Source organism: Schistocerca piceifrons, chromosome 2 (assembly GCF_021461385.2).
Source record: "Schistocerca piceifrons isolate TAMUIC-IGC-003096 chromosome 2, iqSchPice1.1, whole genome shotgun sequence".
NCBI lineage: Eukaryota > Metazoa > Arthropoda > Insecta > Orthoptera > Acrididae > Schistocerca > Schistocerca piceifrons.
Window position 1 is genome coordinate 1027947074 of NC_060139.1, and position 19925 is coordinate 1027966998.

Genomic DNA, 19925 nt, shown 5'->3' on the forward strand with positions numbered 1-19925 from the left:
GGCCTTCAAATGAGGGTTACAATAATATGGTTGCATATAATTAATAATGTAATATAAACAATACTATAATAATAGATAAATCAATATAAATAATAATGTAATGTAAAACCTGTTTATTGCGTTCTGCATAATGGTCCTTTCCTAGTGGAATATGTTTGAATTTTATCCAGGTACGTTTGTCCTCATCTCTATCCTTCTGTGATTCATAATACCAAGTAGCACCTGCTGAATTTTCTCTGAAAGACATGCCGAAGTAATAAGAGAAAACAATTTAATGCACCCATATTGTACGCAAAAATTTCAAGTTATAGACACATTACGCAGAAAGAGTTTGGAGTATTCTCCAACTAATACAAACATGATTTTTTCAAAATAATATATATCATCTATATCATTTGTCTTGTTACACCAGTTCCTTTGTTTTTGTCTCACTGACTTACAAGTCGCCATCATATACATACAGCACACTCAGTTTTGCATATACATGTTCCAGATTGTTATCTGAAGTTGAAGTTGATGCTCATCAGAACAAGAAACATTAATATTTCAGAACTGCAGATTATATCATTTACATTTGAGTAATGTATGTAAGGGTAAGCTGAGTTAAGAAGCAATAATATAAGTCACTCTGAATGCTAGACTAAATTATTTCATGGCACTGACTGGCAAGAGATAAATAAAAACATAGAAATTGCTGTTAATTGAAGGTAACCCCCTCTAACAAAAGCTGCAGTTCCTTTACTTCTGAAATTCTGAAGCAAGACACAGGAACAATGAGACATGGTGAGTGCCATAACAAAAAGAAAAAAATGAATATCATAAAATGGAAAGCCTTCAGCATGAAGCATTATACAAAGGAGGAAATAAAGAGTTAGGAAATTATGCCTGATTGGTGCCCAAAGATATGCAGAACAGTCACCAAAGATGTATATGATGAGGCTGAAAAGAAGTGACAAGTGTAGGTGGAAAATGAGAGGGAAGAATGGTTCAGTTTATATAAAACAGGTTGGCATGAGTTTAGCTCAATCATATATTGATAAATACTTTATGTGTGGACCTCTAAAGCATTAGTACTTCACATACAATAACAAAAACTAAAAATATGTATGTATATTAGGTGTCTCCACCATGCAAACTTATGAACTGATAAAAAACACATGACTCAGGCACACTCTGTGTGTTTATCTGCATACTTGTAGCCCATAAGTCTGGGCCCTAATGTTGTAGTGACCAAACAACTTGTTACTGAAGCTATGAAGTCTCTCACAACGTGTATGAAAAACAAAAATTTGATGTGGTTTTAGTTTAGGGTGATTGCTGTCAAATTGTTAGAGCAGCAGTGCAGTTGTATGCTGAAGTGTATCCTGATTGTGCCAAGCCCTTACAATCTGTCTTTGAAAATATTATTAAAACTATTTCAAGGAACTGTGATTAATAACATATACCAACAAATAACAACAGTAACTGACAGCAGAAATGTCACTAACATTTTAACAGCAGTAATAAACGATCCACATGCTGCTACAAGGCAGCTTGAACATCTGAATGGAATCAGCCACAGGAGTGTTCTGCAAATAATACAGTCAAAAGCATTTCGTATTTTCCAAATTTTGCTCCCTCAATATCTTAACGGAAATGACTTCCAAAATCAGTACAGCTGCCCAACTAATGCCTACAAAAACTGCAAAATGAATCAGCTTTTCTATGTAAGATTTTGTTTGTGGATGAAGCATTGTTTACAACCCAGAGGTGAATCAGTTTTTACAATATATGCTATTAGTCAGCTGAAAATTGATGCTATATGATGGAATAAGGTAAACAATGACCTAGGTCTATCAATATTTGGTGAGAGCTTTACAAGAATTCGAGACAAACAATTTGATAAAGAACTCTTGTCATCTATCAATTCAGGAAACTAATTCAAATTGGCCTACAAAAACCATATGTTTTGCAGCATCTGCATGTCACATAAGATTTTCCATATTCTATCGCTGTATTTGAAAAAACAACTAGTCCTAGAGAAAGAATGAGTAGGACCTTTTTGTAGGAAATTTAATGTATTTTACTTTTTTTGCTGGGGCATGTTTTCATTAGAGGCTGTGTTTGTCGAGCCATTAAAAAAAAAAAATGCAAAAGAGACCTTCCAATGCACCCCCACCTCCACGCTCACCCCACACCAGTCAGGGTTTTTCATATGTTATTCATGCCACTTAAAAATAATAAATTTGTCATTTGTGTAAATTTTACATCACAATTTTGTGAATATTAACTGCATAAAATTAAAAATGAAATCATTTTATTTGTCTGTCCTCGTTACTATGAAACTACTGTGCTTGTCAGGGTTCAGTTTAGACCAAATTGCAAATGTAATTAAATTTTACATAATATTTACAAAAATCTTTTTCCTTTCATTACTTAAATTAATACTGTTAATAAAACACCCAGTGGTGTAACAGCTGAGTCAGTGAAGGCCAAACAGGCTGAATAAGGCAAATGATTCATGTAATCACAAGTTTTTGTATTCTGGCCATTGGTTGGTGAATGTGTTGGTGGGGATGTGTTTGAACATCACTTTTGTACCTTCCTCTTCAATAACTCAAACACTGTGGCCTGTAATGAAAATGTATCCCAATGCAGATGTTCTGTAGATTAAATGGTTTTGCAGGTCGATTTGTTAAAGTTTTCTGACTTGACAGGCCACAAGTGTCCTATATCAAATTGCTCCTCTTGACTTAATTCTAAACCACTGGGGTGTGTTGTAGACAGTTATCACTTACACCCTGTTCATACAGAATGTTTCCATAAGAACGTGCAAAAATTTAACAGGGCATAGAGGATGCTCCACTCGAAAATTTGAGGTAGGGAACCTGGGATCATAGAAGCCAAATTATGGAGATAATATCCTATATCAAATGGCTCCTCTTGACTTAATTCTAAACCACTGGGGTGTGTTGTAGACAGTTATCATTTACACCCTGTACATACAGAATGTTTCCATAAGAACGTGCAAAAATTTAACAGGGCATAGAGGATGCTCCACTCGAAAATTTGAGGTAGGGAACCTGGGATCAGAGAAGCCAAATTATGGAGATAATACGAATAAAACCACATTACTATGTACATTTTTATTTCCGTTAGTTACAGTTAACTACACATATAATCACTGACACAATGAATGTACCATTTGTACTGCACCTTACAAAACGTGCTGCAACTGATGGCCATCAACCTCAATGCAAGCATGACATTGACGAACAAGATTCTGGCGTGTTTCAAATCATGTCACAAGCAGCTACAATTCTGGCAACTAATTCCATCTGTGTATCCACTGGAATCTCATACACAAGTGACTTTAGATATCCCTAAGGAAATAATCAAGGGGATTCAGGTCAGATGATCTCGCAGGCCATGGAATAGGACCTCTCCTTCCAATCCAGTGACCAAGAAATACAGCAGTGAGATGATTGCGGACATCCACATTGAAGTGAGGTGGTGCACCATCATGTATCCACTTCCTTTCATGAACAGCCAAGGTACATTCTCCGACAACTCAGGCAGAACTCTTTCCATGAACCTCAAGTACAGGTGGTCATTCAGACGACCAGGTAGAACATATGGTCCAACGAGACTGTTGCCTACACTGCTGGCCCAAATACTTCACAACAAAACATACTGTGACTCTACTACAGCATGAGGGTTTTCCTCACCCCATACATGACTATCCCTCCTGTTCATAATACCATCATGATCAAATGAGGCCTCATGAATAAACAGCATGATCTGGAGAAAATCTGGTCGATCATTTGATTGTTGGAGCAACCACTGACACAATGTGACCCTTGGTGCAAAGTGAATCACAAGCATTGCATGGACTCATTGTGGGTAATATGGGTGTAATTGTTTCTCATGGAATATGCACCACATGCTAGTGTGTGCAGTGCCCATTTCACGAGCAATACTACGAGTACTTGTAGTGGGGTCCACTGCTACATGTTCCAGCACCTCCTCTTCAAAATTGCGTGTGCGAGTGAGCCCCATGTTGCCAGGTCCCTTGTTTCTTCTTTCCAATGAACCAGTCTCCTGCATTTGTCAATCAAGTGAAATAAACACTTGTCATGATGGATGATGCCTGTTAAGAAATTGCTCCCTGTGCAGCCTTTCAGTAGTGAGAGCCTTGCAACATACTTCTCCATACACAAGGTGCATGTCAGTGAGTTCTGCAAAACTGTACCACTTCTGCTTTGTTGTATTGTACTGTATGTCCCTGAACAGTACTGAGTAATGAATGGCTTTGTCATTGGTTCGCAGCAAGTTCCATCATGGGACAATGTAAATATGATACAACAGAGCCACCTTATGGACAGGTAAAGTAAACAAAAACTGCATCATGACTTCCTAGTAATAAGGCTCATCCTCCTCATTCCTTTGCAGGAAATAAACAATGTACTTGTAAATAACCAGCACACTGCATGTAAACTTGTACACATGTTAGTTGTAAATAAGCTGGAAAACAGTAATGCCAGACAAAGCGGTAGACAACTTTACTTCCAATCTCCTTAGGTTGGCTTCTCTGACTGCAGGTTACCTACGTCAAATTGTTCAGTGGAGCATAATCAGAAACACCCTGTACAAGGACAACCACAAAAAAAATTAGTCACCACCAAGAAACCTTGCACTAATCTAAATCTGTGTACATTCTTTGCAAACCACAGAGAAATGCATAGCGCAAGGCACTTCCCATTATATCATATATTCGGATTTTTTCCCACTCCATTTGTGTATGGAATGCAGAAAGAATAACTGCTGAAATACCTATGTGCAAGCAGTAACTACTTGAATCTCGTCTTTGTGGTCCTTATGGGAACAGAATATAGGACATAGTTATGTAGATCATGATTCCTCATTTAATACTGCTTCTTCAAACTTTATAAGTACAGTTTGTCAAGATAGTTTGCATTTATCTTCAAGTGTCTGCCAGTTCTGGTTTTGCAACATCTCCATGATGCTCCAATGGCTCAGGGAAACCTGCAACTATTCGTGCTGCCATACTTTGTGTATGTTCAATGTCCCTAGTAAGTCCTATTTGGTATGGATCCCATACACTTGAGCAATATCCTAGGAGGGTCACACAGATTTTATCAGCAGTTCTCTTTATAGACTGGCTGCATTTCCATTGTTTTACCTACAATTGAGCCAATGTGATCATTCTATTTCATATCCCTACAATTGTTACACCAGGACATTTGCACGAGTCGACCGATTCCAATGTGACTCACTGATATTGTAGTCATGGGATATTACTTTTCCATGTTTTGTAAAGTGTATAATTTTATACTTCTGAACATTTAAAACAAGCTGCCAACCTCTGCACCACTTTGAAATCTTGTCAAGACCTGACCAGATATTTGTGCAGCTTTTTGTTGTTGTTGATAATTGCATCATTTGCAAAATATTGTCTACAAGATCATTAATGTAGAACTTGAATGATAAGGTCCCAACACACTTACCTGGGACACACCAGAAGTATTTTCTACTTCTATGAATGGCCCTTCATTCAAGATAACATGCTGTGTCACTCTACAAGAAATCCTCCACAGATCCTATGTTTGAAATACTCCATATGATTTTACTTACATTAATAAATGTTGGGATGATACTGATTTAAATGGTTTTTGGAAGCCAAGAAATACTGCATCCACATGATTACCTTGATTAGTGATTTTCAGGGTGTCATGTAGAGAAGTACAAGTTTGCTTTTGCATGGCTGATGTTTTTAGATTTCATGCTGGTTAGAATGAAAGAGGTTATTCCATTCATCATTCCTTTATGTCTGGGCTAAGAGTTTGTTGTAAGATTCTACATCAGATGGATGTCAAAGATACTGTATGATAGTCTTGTGGATCACTTCTGCCACCCTTCATACAAAAAAGTGTGACTCATGCCTTCTTACAATACTGATCATAGTTTTTTACTCAAGGGTTCTATGGTTTATTATTATTAAGAAAGGACTGACTCAGTCACAAATGTGTATAGAATCTGATTGGAATTACAGTAGACCCTGGGCCTTGTTTCAAACAATTTCCCTACATCACTGATACTAATATGTCTTGCAGTCATCTTTGCAGTCATGTGAGTATTAAAATGGTACAGTGCTCCCTTATTTTCCTCTGTAAAGAAACGTTTGAAAACAGAGTTGAGCATTTTTACTTTGGCTTCGCTACCCTTAATTTCAGTTCCTTTGTCATCCATCAGTGGCAATAACAGCCCTTACATATGGCTAGAATTTATTTGAGTTTTGTGAGGAGTCTTTTGATAAGATTCTCCTGCAGTAGTTATGGATTGCCCTTCTTACTGTCAAACAAATTTCATTAAACTTTTCTCTCTTGATAGCCCTATGCTTTGTTTTACACCTCTTATGAAGTAGATACTGTTTTTTACAAGGTTTCTTTACAGATACTGCATGCCTTGGAGGGTCACTGCCATAATGAACTCTTCTAGCTTATACATGTGTATCCAATGCTTGCCTGTCTATTTTTTTTTTTTTTTTTTTTTTTTGCCCCCTCTATGTGCTTGTGACTACAGTTAATGGTTCTCAGAGAACCGTCTTCCTTGAGATATTAGCGTAATGCCTATACATCTACTTTACAGTGCAGTGTATGTCTTTCTACTTGTTTTAATTGCCTCATGGTCCCTGATATCAGTTCAATGTGAACATCCTCAAAAAGGTCAGGTATATTTGTTGCAGTCAGATCTAATATATTTCCATCATAGGTGGGCTTCCAAACTACCTGTTCTAAAGAGTTTTCTGAGAAAGCACTTGGTATTGTTTACAGCTAGTGTTGCCATTGCTACCACCTACAAAACTAATTATTACAACTGCTTGTTGGATGAGTAGTTTCCTCCAATGATGTCAGTATGATTGGGGTACATACATACTAACTGAGATGAAACAGCATCCAACATGAGTTTGCAAGACTTGTTTGGACAAGATGAAGCGATCTGTTGGCAAAGCAAGCTGAAAGAAAGCAAGCTGGTATTGCCCTGATCGTAACATACTTCTGTGAACACCAGGATGTTTCAGGCTTTTCCATATAAAAGCCAATTACCTGTAAAATTGAACAACAACTCATCTTACCCCCCTTTTATATGGGTAATAATTTTTCAGTCACTACAATAATAAAATTTGTAATCTGTTACAAAACTCAAATGAAGATGAAAAACAAATTTTGATGCTCAGTTTTTTTTAAAGGTATCTCAAATGAAGGTGAACGAATAACATTTTAAATAATGATATAAATGTCTAGTTTTTTGGACCCAGAATTTCTGGACCTCTTAGTGTTAATGGAAAATGGGAGACTCTTGCAAACTCGTTTTCAGAAAGCTGGGGATCCTAACACTACCTTACATGCTTATTCTGAAGGCTGTAAAATTGTTTTAAAAAAGCACCTAGTGCCAAGTGAATGTAGACTAAAGAAAAACAGCAAAATTCGCCAACTTTACGCTACAAAAAAATTGGATCTTCATGTGTTGCATGCTAATACACAACTTTGCCAAAAGGGAGCTTTCCACGTGGACCTTCAGCTCTTCAATAAGCTCCTCACAAGTATAAAGCCTATTGAAGACAATATATAATTTTATAAGGGTATGAAATCTTATCTGCTGTGTCACTGTTTACATTCTAATAAAGAATACCCAAGCAATAAATGTACTAGGTATGATGCAATGGAACACAAGAACTACTGAGTGAAACAAATGTTATATGAAACTGTTGCAATGTGTTGTATATCATAACATACCCAGTATGAATAGTGACATCATTTTGTTTAATGTCTGTAGCACACTGTGTAAAATTAGAGCACATGAACCAAATAAATAAATAAACTGCACACTTCTGAATCAATGTGGATGCAACAATCTACTTGTGAAAAATGTATAATTGAAAATTTCCATGATTTTCATTACATCCTGTACAATAAAATGCCTTTAGAAAACCAATTAACTTTTATTTTATGATAAATGATGTATTGGCAAAAATTAGTTTCACTAACCTGTGTTCAATGACAGCAACCAGGTACCCGTGAGAAGCTAGTTCATTGCACACACAGGAATAGAGAAAACGTGATGCTCCAAGCCCATGTGAAAGTATAATGACTGGTAGCTTTTTAAGTTTAGTATTAACATCTGCTCCCCAAGCAGCAGTAACTTTTGCATCGCCTGTAAAATGTTTTCAGCAGCAAGAGTTCCTGTTAGCAAATAGAGGTAATCAAAGAGAATGTGAAATTACAAATAAGAGAGTTGTAATTACATTTTCTATGCAGATACTAAAAACTTAATACACCTCATAATATTTTTTCATTCTGTTTTTCAGGACTTAAGCCATCATCCATACTAAATGTTGTCTGAACTTTGTGTATGGTTGGCACATTATGAAAAAATCTGTAATACAAAACAGAACAAGAATAATCATCTACTTTGGCTATTTTCATGTTTTGTTGCTAGTGCTGTAGTGTACTTGCATAACTTTAAAATAATTGATAAAGCAATCTGAACTAACATGATTTGAGGAAACGATAAACCAAAATATGTGAGTAGTGGAAATTTTGAAACTGGCTTTCTACATACAGCAAGCACAGTGCATTCTATCACTATGCTTGGTACAGATACCACATTATTTTCCTGAGCATAGCAATCTAGTGTCCCCAAAAGCTCAGTGAAACTACTTTTCTTTTGTGCATGAATTCCCTCCTCACTGACAAAATCCTCAGCTAGTGTATGAAAATGTTTGCAGTTTATCAATGATCTCGACATGGCCATTGAGTGAACACTGCATACTGTGCGACAGTGTGGGTGTGCAACACGTCTCAATTTACTTGCAAGGTAGTATTGTGAACCAGTGTACACAAATGTACATTAAATCAGCAACAACTACTCCATCAGCAGGAGTTACAATTCCTGCTAACAGCACTATGTAATATGTATGTCCATTAACCATCAGTCATATATTTTGACTTCATGATAGTAAATTGATCTTAATGTCAAATGCACATATCACTGAGAAAAACTTTCATACAAAATTGCTATTATTCTTGAGCCATATTTTAATACAAAGAAGTTCATTATTTTTTCAAAAGATACATGAAGTCAGCTCAGTTACATGCAAAATTTAATTCTTTTTCAGTAGTAGGCAAAACTGTTTATTTACCACAAGTGGAAAGATAGTTCTATGACTGATACTTCTATGGCTGTTGGTAAGCAGAATTTGTTCTGGTATACATAAATGCCCTTAATTGACAGTAAATGTTGGAACTTATTTCTGTTTAGCGAAGAAATTATGTAAGTTGATCATACACAGATTTTAGAAACTATTTTGTTCTGATTTTAAAAATGAAGACTAAGTAACAAATACTGAGCAAAGTGAAGATACACAGTTAACGATCATGTCAGAACTGAGTACAATGTTAGAATAGAGAGTCACTCGCCGTGAACTAATGATAAAATATTTCAAGCAATCTTATTCATATTTTCAATAAAGTAAAAAACTCGAAAACTGGAATACATGATAGATATGTTCCAAAGATGCAATGAAGCTTTACACACTTTTTTAAAAAAAGAAAAAAAAAACAGTAATACAATACTGAACATCTCAATTAATTTCCCATCTAACTTCAAAATTTCATACCAATGCACAACAGTACTGCATTAGTTGTTATTCTGGCACCACTTCACTTGGACTCACAATTACAATAATAATGATAATAATGGGAGAAACGAATGTAGCCATGCTATTTTGGAGAGGCTAAATTAAACCAAAAATATGAAATATTATTAACATACAGCTTAAGCAGAGCATTTATAATTTGTGGTTTGGGAAAGTCTCCTGCTGAGAGATACATTGCCAGTGTCTCAAAAAATTGTAAAATGTGCACAATCTGCCCTTGAACTGCTTCACTTTATCTATGTATGAATACTGAATACCATCAGTAAACCTTTTTTTCTTTTTTTTTTTTTCCTGATAGTTATTTCAGCTCCGTTGAGCCGTTGACAGTGCAGTATTCAATTACTCCCTACATTTAGTTCTTTTTGCAGCTGTCAGCCTTGGATTATTGCAGATATCCTTTTACTCTGTTTGTTAATAATTGAACAGGTTTCAATTAAAATTTCATGTTATCCTAGCCTAGTCTTATATTTGTGCTAAAATTGACTGGATTTGTGTCCCTGTTCCCATTGATATTTGCATAACAAGGATAAACTCTTAAATTGGTGTACAGGATGATTCAACATACAATGAAAGAACGAAGACATCAATTTAGTGTGCATAAAATGTTTCTCCAGCATACAATATGAAGTGCTCTCAGCAAAGATGGTTAATCATGAACAGAAATCCTTTTAGGTTTTTTCCCTGAGAAATAAAAACTCCTATAAATGGCATCTTTAGTTGAAACTTGGAGTTACAACAAAGTTTGTATATTCTACACATCCCTTTATACAGCACTGATTATGAACCACCTGTCTACACAAACACACTTCCATTGCCAAACTGTAACCCAGAATGAATGAATGAAGAGCAAAGTTACCATCCACATAAGAACTCCCCCCGCACCCCCATCCCTCCCCCCTTCCAATGCCCTGCTCTTCTGTCCCAAATACTGGCTTCTCTCAGTAACATAGATGTGACATTTGTCTTTACAGTCTGTACTAGTTCCCGCCCCACACCCAACACCACCACTGTTGCAGTGCTTCCCATTTCACCTCATTAATATACACTCAAACTTTGTCCCTGTGGTCTTCCCACTCGTTTATAGTATCTATCTTCATACATTTCCAACCCACTTTTACATTTCATTGACTGAGTGAGATGGCACAGACACTGAACTTACATTCAGGAGAACAGTAGTTCAAATTCCTGTCCAGACATCCAGATTTTAAGTTTTCAGAGGGCTACACAAATCACTTAAAGTGAATACTGGGAATTATCATTGGAAAACATTTGAAACACTGACAGGATATTCTGCATGCATGTGTGTGTGTGTGTGTGTGTGTGTGTGTGTGTGTGTGTGTGTGTGTGTGTGTGTGTGTGTGTGTGTGCGTACCTGTGTGTGTGCTGTGTGTGTGTGTGTGTGTGTGTGTTTCTCCACTAATTGACTTCAAAAGACAACAGGGATGGGAGACTCAGCAACATTTACAGTATTGTTTATGTGCCTGTGAACTACTTACCCCCTCAGCTTCCCAGGGAATGGTTATCAGTCTCTTCTTCTTATTTGCTCTACGTACTGTTTCCTAACACACCTAATATGTTTCAAATTTTAAAGCTACAAATATCGTTTACAAATCTGTGGCAGGAAAGCGCACAAATACACATATTTTTTATACTTCCTCTTTCATGAAACAAAGGGCTACATACACAAAACATTACAACTGTCCCCATTGGTAAACTTTTGAAGTACATCATGAACGAGAGTTTGAAAAATATTAAATAACATTATTAGTTTATGTGTGGTATGTAATACTATTTTTATTTACATATTCTACATTTTTCACATGTATAATTTTATGTACAACATCATTTCGTGTGTCACAAAATCTCACATGTACAGTTCTTCAGACATTGAAAGACAAAAATGAGAACAATGTGTAGGTTTTCATAGATTGAATAAGGTTTCAGGATCTGAAACTGATTTTTCAGCTAATGGCATGCAAGACAACCTCTGGTTAGCTTTATCATATTGCACGAACCGCTTGTAATCTGTTGCACATGAAATGTTGATATACTGTATACAGAAAAAAAAAGAAAAAGAAAATAAGAAAAAAAAAGTGAAATATCTAATAATACTGTGGCAGTGAAAGACACTTAAAGAGAACCACTACACATGGTACCAGCTATGAGAAACTTTCCAGTGGCATGATACACATTCCAGTTACATTAATGTGATCACTGCCTTAGTTTGACACCAACATGTAATAACCAATTACAGATGGCAGCACTAGCAGTGGAGAGTACATAAAATGTGTCATGGAGGACATGGAAAACAGTGCAATTCATTGGTGTACTGTGGAAACAGAGAGATTTATGCTACGTCCAAAAACTATGAGGCATAGATGACAGGGGTGAATGAGGCTGCAGAGATGTGTGTGGCCAAATAGATGTGTAAATGTTAAGCAACTGACTATCCACATGAACCAAGGGTCTACCAACACTGTCTCCTCAACAGCCGTTCAGCAAATTTAACTGATAAGGAGCCTCTGCAGCAGGTGTCTGGTTCATGCACCCATCCTTATTGCAGTGCATCAGTGAGAAAGTCTGGAATTTGCACACTAAGACCACTACCGGATATCTGCTGCACGGTGACAGGTGGCCTTTTCAGATGAACCATGGTTTACACTTCATGGGACGGGTGGTCACTGGCATGTACAGCGTACAATGTCTGAAAGCAAATACCCTGCAACAATTGTCGGTAGGATCCACACCAGAGGAGGGAGCATTTCCATCTAGAAATGTTTCTGCGTCATTCCCTGGGTGATCTCATAATTCTGGAAGCCAAAATGGCCACGTGTATGCATCTATCCTTTGAGACCATATCCCCCCTACATACGTTTGTCTTTCCTCAGGATTGATAGCATCTATCAGCAGGACATTGCAACATGTCACACAGATTGCAGTGTAGGTGCATGGTTCGAAGAGCATCAGGATGAGTTTATTCCAAAAGTCCCCAGATTTAAACCCTATCAAGAATCTGTGAGACCATCTCGATCACTTGATGGGTGCTCTACCAAGATACGTAGTGCAGCAGGCAACGGCACTGGAGTCGGCGTGGCTCTACATCCCTGTTAGTACCTTCGAGAACCTCACAGACTCTCTTCCTGCATGTCTCACAGCAGTCCATGCTGCAAAAGGTGGTTATTCAGGCTCTTGACAGGTGCTCACATTAATGTGACTGGACAGTGTATTTCCATTGTCTTACACACTCTTTGTATTTACATATAACTCACTTGCCAACTATGGAGGACACTGAAATCAACTGAGAGAATGAGGAGACAAGTGGAAGAAGTTGGGGGAGAATAAGTATGTGATAACTTAAATGTTTTCCCTTAAACTAATAGTGATGGTAAGAATAAATCACTGTCTGCTACTAACCTGCCAGCAGGTAATACACAAGCCGGAAAAGAAACCTCCACAGTCCCATAACATAGGCAAATCCATCAAGATACTCATTACTTGGCATCCAAGAGAACCACTTGCTGGAATGATCCTGTAAAATATGAAAAATAATGAGCTGCTAGAGTAATCCATTTCAGAAATTTCCATACATTTAACGAAACCAGAATTTGACTTTTTTTTTTTAATACAAGTGCAACAAGCAGCAGTCCATGATGCCTCACACAGGTATTCTCATTTGTGAAGGAGCTATTTTTCTGGAATGATGGAGGTGTTCAGTCATCAAAAGGCAAATCCTTTTTCATAGTTATATAGTTAAACGAATTGTTACTTTTACTTCTTAAATTATTAAGAAGTCATATTAAATATTACTTTCTTACAATTATCTAAGATGCTGTTCCATTCAACCTTTCCTGCTTTCTCTCTTACTGGACCTTCTGTTGGCACCACATCATATTTTTCTCCTGTACTCATTGCTTATAACACTTGATTTGCAACAAGAAGCAGTGATTTCTCTCAAGTAGTACAACTGTAATAATATACCTTACCTTTCTAAGAACTAGCTTATTATGGACTCCTATATTGTCTTATTAGCTTAACCAGAAGTAACCCACCAGATATATTACAGTCATTTACATCTGATTCTAGTTTTTCCCCTGTTGTTACTACTATGATTACTGCAGTTCATCAGGAATGTGTTATTTATGATCAGACATGGGAAAATCAAACATACTGGGAAAAGTAATGGAATTCTAGACAGGCATAATTGATCTCAAATGTGGTATGTGTTATGGCTTATAATTGGTACTACAGGTTTTTAATGCAGAAGATGAAAAACAGGAACTTCTTAGACTGAAATATGTGTAGAAACATACAGTTACAAAACAAGTAAAACAATCAAGAATGGCAGATTTTCTACTTGTGGAAAAATGTAAAGAGCAACAGCTAATATCTGACATTTGTTATCAAATAAGTTATTGACACATTCAAAGGTTCTCATTCATTTTGGTTCTTCTATGTAACAATTAGTGTGCATCAAAGGCTAAGTGTCAGACAAAAAATTTAAAGGCCTGGGATTAAATCTTCATTAGATCCCAAGATTTCACCTATCACTTCTCTCCCCACTGGTAATGAATTGTTTATGTAAAAAAATAACTAGTTGCACCATGATTAAGCTGAAAGTCCCTCCATAAATGGTTGAGTAAGTCATTTCAAAGGCACACCACCTCCAATACAACATGGCCTAGTAATTCACTGTGGTATTCGAATCAATCAGTTCTGAATCAGGGGTTTTTCCATGGGGAGGAGAAAAAACCCTGATAACCACTTTCTGGCATCAGAAGTACAAACCAGAAAAAATAAGTTCTGTTAATGAAGCCATGTTATCCCTTCACAAAGCTATTAATAAAAAAAAACCAATGATTAAAGTGTCTCCTGTCACAGTACATGAAATTGAGAATATAATTAGAGAGATGAAGAGCAAGAATTCTGTTGGCATAGATAGTATCTCTTCAAGATTACTGAAGGAGTGTTATAAGCTGATAAGCAAAATACTGTGCCACATATTCAACGAATCCATCCAGCACAGGATTGTTCCTGAGAGACTAAAGTATGCTATTGTCAAACCTCTCTTTAAAAAAGGCGATAAAGCCAACGTTACCAACTATCGGGCTATCTCCCTTTTAACGACCTTTTCTAAAATTCTTGAGAAATTGGTTCAGAAAAGACTTATTGAACACCTCATGCATTATAAGGTATTAAACAGTAGCCAGTTCGGATTTCAACAGGGTGTATCAACAGAACAAGCTATTTTTTCCTTCACCCATCAAATCTTAGAGTCTTTTAATAATAAATTATCTCCTGTTGGTATCTTCTGTGACCTTTCTAAGGCCTTTGATAGTGTTAATCATGAAATCCTTTTATCAAAGGCTGAATATTATGATATAAGTGGCGCAGTTGGCTCATGGATTAAATCCTACCTAGCTGGAAGAGAGCAGAAGGTCATGTTGAACGACTCTGAGGGGTACTCTGTGTCATCTAGCTGGGGCTCTATTGGCTGTGGTGTTCCTCAGGGCTCTGTACTTGGCCCCCTTCTCTACCTCATCTTTATCAATGACCTTCCCTTGCATACTAGCTTTACAACTCACTTTACTCCTTTTGCTGATGACACCTCTATCCTCATCAACAAAATTCCCAACCTCAATCTTGAGGAATCGGCCAATATTGTCTTTAGTGAAGTATGTAATTGGTTTGTAAATAATGGGTTATCACTAAATGTTAATAAGACCCAGTTTGTGCATTTCCAAGTAAGGAAAAAAGTTGAGGATCAATTAAGTATTATATTGAATGGTAGTGAGTTACTACAAGTTGAGTCAACCAAGTTTCTGGGTGTTCACACTGACAACAGTCTAAAATGGTCTGAACATATTTTGCACCTCCACAAAAAACTCAGCTCAGCAACATTTGCTGTGCATATTATTTCCACTATATGTGACTGAGACAAAACAAAAACTGCTTATTTTAGTTATTTCCATGCATTATTGCTGTATGGTATAGTTTTCTGGGGTAATCAGCCACTACCCAAAAAAATATTCATTGCCCAAAAGAGAGTTATTAGGATAACATTCTTGTAGGAACCTTTTCAGAAAATTAGGTGTACCGACAACTGCATGACAATATATTCTACTCCCTGTTATGTTTCATTGGTAAAAATGGACAATCATACAAAACCAATGATTCATACCATACCCACGATACCAGGAGGAAGATGACCTCCATTATGAATCAAAAAACCTTACTATTGTACAAAAAGGAGTCCATTACATGAGCTGCAAGGTGTTCAATGGTCTCCCACCATCACTGAAATTACTTATCCACAAGCTTCCTAAATTTAAACAACAGCTCATGTCATTGTGCATTATGATACTCACAATCCCTGTTAACATTACTGTGTCTTTCATTTAGCTATTAAGATCTACCATATTTTTTAATGTAATTTTTTCGATACCTATTAATGTGTATTTTGTCTTATACCAGATATCCCCTTGCAAGAGATACTTTTATGTATTCCTTTTGTATTATTTGTAATAATTCTGACACGTCCTACATCCATGCGAATTCCTCACAGTATTGGATTTATGGGATATAAATAAACAAGTAAATAAATAAATAATGCAGAGGAAGACACGCAATTTAAAATAGAGTGAAATTTGCCAGATAACCATGGGCTGAAAATGCACTGTTGCAGAGCTGCAGCAATAAATGGCAGTCAGTCAATGACAAGGACGTGAAATTGTGTGAATTCAGCCTAAATTCCCTAGCTAATACCTGTTATGCCACATAACTCAGTTCCTGGTTACACTGGTTCAAGGTAATTGTTTCAGTTGAACAGCCAAAGCTAAGAAAATTCTAAATTCCCACTCAAGGCTGGCTTTATTACACACAATTTTTCTGTCACATTTACTGGGTAAAACTAGGCTATTAAATCAACTATATTAGAAGTTCTGAAATTCTGTAATGTAGTTAAGACAGCATCAGTTTCTGAATATACACAGGATTTAGTTTATTTTTTGTCTCAAGTGCATTTGTGAAGAAGTGAATTAAAAAAAAAGGCAGAACTTAGATTGCAGGAACAACTCCTTGGGTTAGAGTTATATTAGGTATAGTTTTGCCAAAAACTGGTTAGGGATGGATAGGAACAGTACCTGTTGTGTATGGATGCAGGGAGAATTGTTTACTGCCTGTAAGTAGCTGTAAGGTGTGTTAGTCATGGTCAACATGCTTCAGGCTGTTGCGTTGGGCTGCGGTGGCATTGGGGTACTTGAGATGAATGCTTTTGCACCCCTGGAGCCTATAGTTTCACCTGAATCTCTGATGTCTTAGCACCTTCAGATTCACTTGTCCTGGCCAGTTGACACTTACCTGACAGTGAATGGCAAGGTTATGGAGGTAAAAAAGCCTACTGACTGCACAGCTATCCCCCTACATGTTAAAAACAGAATTGAGGTATTGCCCAATGCTGAAAGTATAAGTGGGATTGATCTTCCTGAAAGTTCCAAACAAGCACAGAGGATGAGACTACTTGTCCCTGGGAGCTCAAATGTTAAGTAGGTTTTTGTATCTCCACAGGCATGACAATGCCATGATACCATCACTGTCAGCACAAAATATTAGTATTCTTGCTGATAGTGGCTTGTCTACAAGCCAGGGGAGCTGAATCTGCGAAGAGGGAATGAAACTTGATATGCGAGTCAATTGAAAGGAGAGCAGAGAACACAAACACCACATAGAGATGAGCTCGGAGCAAGCACAACATCACTAGTGTAAACAACTGAGTAACTAAGCACATGGAAAACAGAGCACAGTGCAAGGCGAAGACCAGGTCCGTGATAGTTGATGTCCATGTAAGAACTGGTGGACCAGGCCCACTGCTGCTGACAGGTAAACACGTGGGTCAGTGGCTCTACCCATGAAACACCTTGTGCATGCCCTCCATGTTAGCATTCTGCCCTTTTCTGCTGCAATACCCAAGCCAGCTCACCTTCAACAATTTGATATTCACTGTTGGGAATACCCCTTGAAAAGGCCACATAACCTGAAAATGGCCAGGTTTGTGCCGCAACCTCTGGCATGAAACATGTGAATGCGAGATACCTTGGCAGCAGATTGACCACCAAAGGAGACAAAATTAGTGCAGCTTCTTGTGTGGGAGGGGTAGAACATTGCAGACACTGGGGGTAACGGTTGGTCTGCTGGCAATGGTGGGAGTAAGGTTCCATTCACTGGGGAGTGGAGGAAGGAGGGGACCCATTCAAATTCAATGGGCTTCACACTGGCAGTCATGGGAACTATCCCTCGTCATGCTCTATTCCACAGTGGAGGATGACAAAGAGTGGCATGGGGTGACATGCTGTCACAATTGGGAGTCTGCCTCTGGAACAAAGCTGTGACTGACCCCGTTACCTGGTTGGCTTGGAGACAGCAGTGCCAAGGGTCCAACAGGTCACAGAAACATGTGACTGGAATGATGGATCAACTGCTCCCAACTAGAATCCATCATAAACAAATGTCAAACTTCGTGGGCCACCATGACATCCGGTAGCCACCCCTGCAGCTGCTTGAAAGACCAGGCATCACCACACAAGCTTGGCATTCAACAGTTGTGGCACTGTTAGTTTGGTAAGCCCATCCACCATGGCAAGGTTGTACCACACTAGATGGGAGAAATTGCTTTTTAATTGTCCTGATTCCAACAACCACACAAGAGCAAAATGATATTGGTTTTTAATTGTTTGGGGGCCAAAACTGCATAAAAAGCAAAAAGACATCGGTTTCTACCTGTCATGAGACTGGCACAAGACATGTTCAATATGCTGTCCATTGTTTTCTGCCACAGGTTGAAATTGAGAAACAGCATGTTCCACAACAGAACAGGGTGTCTCGGGAGTCACGTTCAGAAAGCACTATGCAATGCATGTCTTTAGTTCAGCTATGTTCATAATTGGACCACTGCACACAGCATCTTTCAGATAACCCCACCACCAGAAGTCACATGGATTAAAATCAGGTGACCTAAACAGCTAGACGTTAGGGAAATGGCAACTGCTAATACTAGCATTTCCAAAATGCTTCTGCAGCAGCTTCTTCACTGGTTGTGCAATGTGCAGGGGAGTGCAGTCTTGCATATAAATGATCCAACCCATACATCCACAGTACTGAATGGTTCAAATGTTGTTGGTGTGCAAAAGACATTTACAGTCTTTACCAGTGATGGTACAGGCAATAAGACCCACAGGATCCATCTCTTTAAAATAAAAAATATAAATACATAAATATGGCCCTACAATAAATGTTGCTATCAAGTCACACCACAGAGTTATGTTTGCAGAATGAAGTGGTACTGGTTGATGTGTGAGCACATCCACACTACTGAATGGTTCAAATTATGTTTGCATGCAAAAGACATTAATAGTGTTTACCAGTGATCGTACAGGTAATACAACCCAGAAGACCCATCTCCTCAAAAAAATTTGGCCCTACCATAAATGTTGCTATCAGGTTGCAACACACAGTTATCTTTGCAGAATGAAGCGGTACTGGTTGATGGGGGTGAGTGGATTTTCCATTGCCCATATTCTGAAAATCCATGTTTTGACATGTCCTTTAATGTGGAAACAGGCTTCATCTATCCACAGAATGTTCCATGGCCATTCATTGTCCACCTCAATGTGAGCAAAAAATTCTGAGGCAAACATTTATCTTACTGACAGATCAGCATGGAGCAACTCCTGAACATGAGTAATTTTGTATGGATGACAATGCAGGATATTTTGTAGAGTTTGAGGCACCATGCTGACAGACATGTCCAAAGCTTGGGCAATTCCCTGTGTATTGCATGTTTGCACTCCACTGCTCCACCCCTCCTGCAATACTGTGGCCTCCATCTTCTACTGATGTCAGATCAATTGTTTTCCTTCCTCTGCCACATTGCACTCCAAAAAAACCTGTCTTTTCATATTTTGTAATCTTTTTTTCCAGACACTTGGCAGACACTGTCCAATGCTTTTTTTAATACCTTTGTGTGTCCAGAACTTCCAAAGAGCTTATTGTCACTGTTCTTGTAACAGAGCTTCACCAGCAACACACACACCTACACTGAGATAGTCATGCCAAGTATCTCAGATGTGAATGAGAAACAGCAACATAACACAAATCTTTAATTTTGCATATTCTGCCATTCACAGTGCCATCTAGTGGTAAAATGTTTGTTAAA

General features: G+C 37.7%; 1 protein-coding gene across 1 annotated transcript in view; it reads right to left on the bottom strand.

The window, feature by feature from the left end:
- Window positions 1-19925, bottom strand: part of LOC124776690 (platelet-activating factor acetylhydrolase-like) — a 91940-nt gene that overhangs the window by 25908 nt on the left and 46107 nt on the right. The window contains exons 3-5 of the mRNA XM_047251793.1: window positions 13133-13247; window positions 8049-8214; window positions 110-236 (exon numbers count right to left, since the gene is read on the bottom strand). Coding sequence (XP_047107749.1) covers window positions 110-236; window positions 8049-8214; window positions 13133-13247 — 408 coding nt within the window. The remainder of the gene's footprint in view (window positions 1-109; window positions 237-8048; window positions 8215-13132; window positions 13248-19925) is intronic.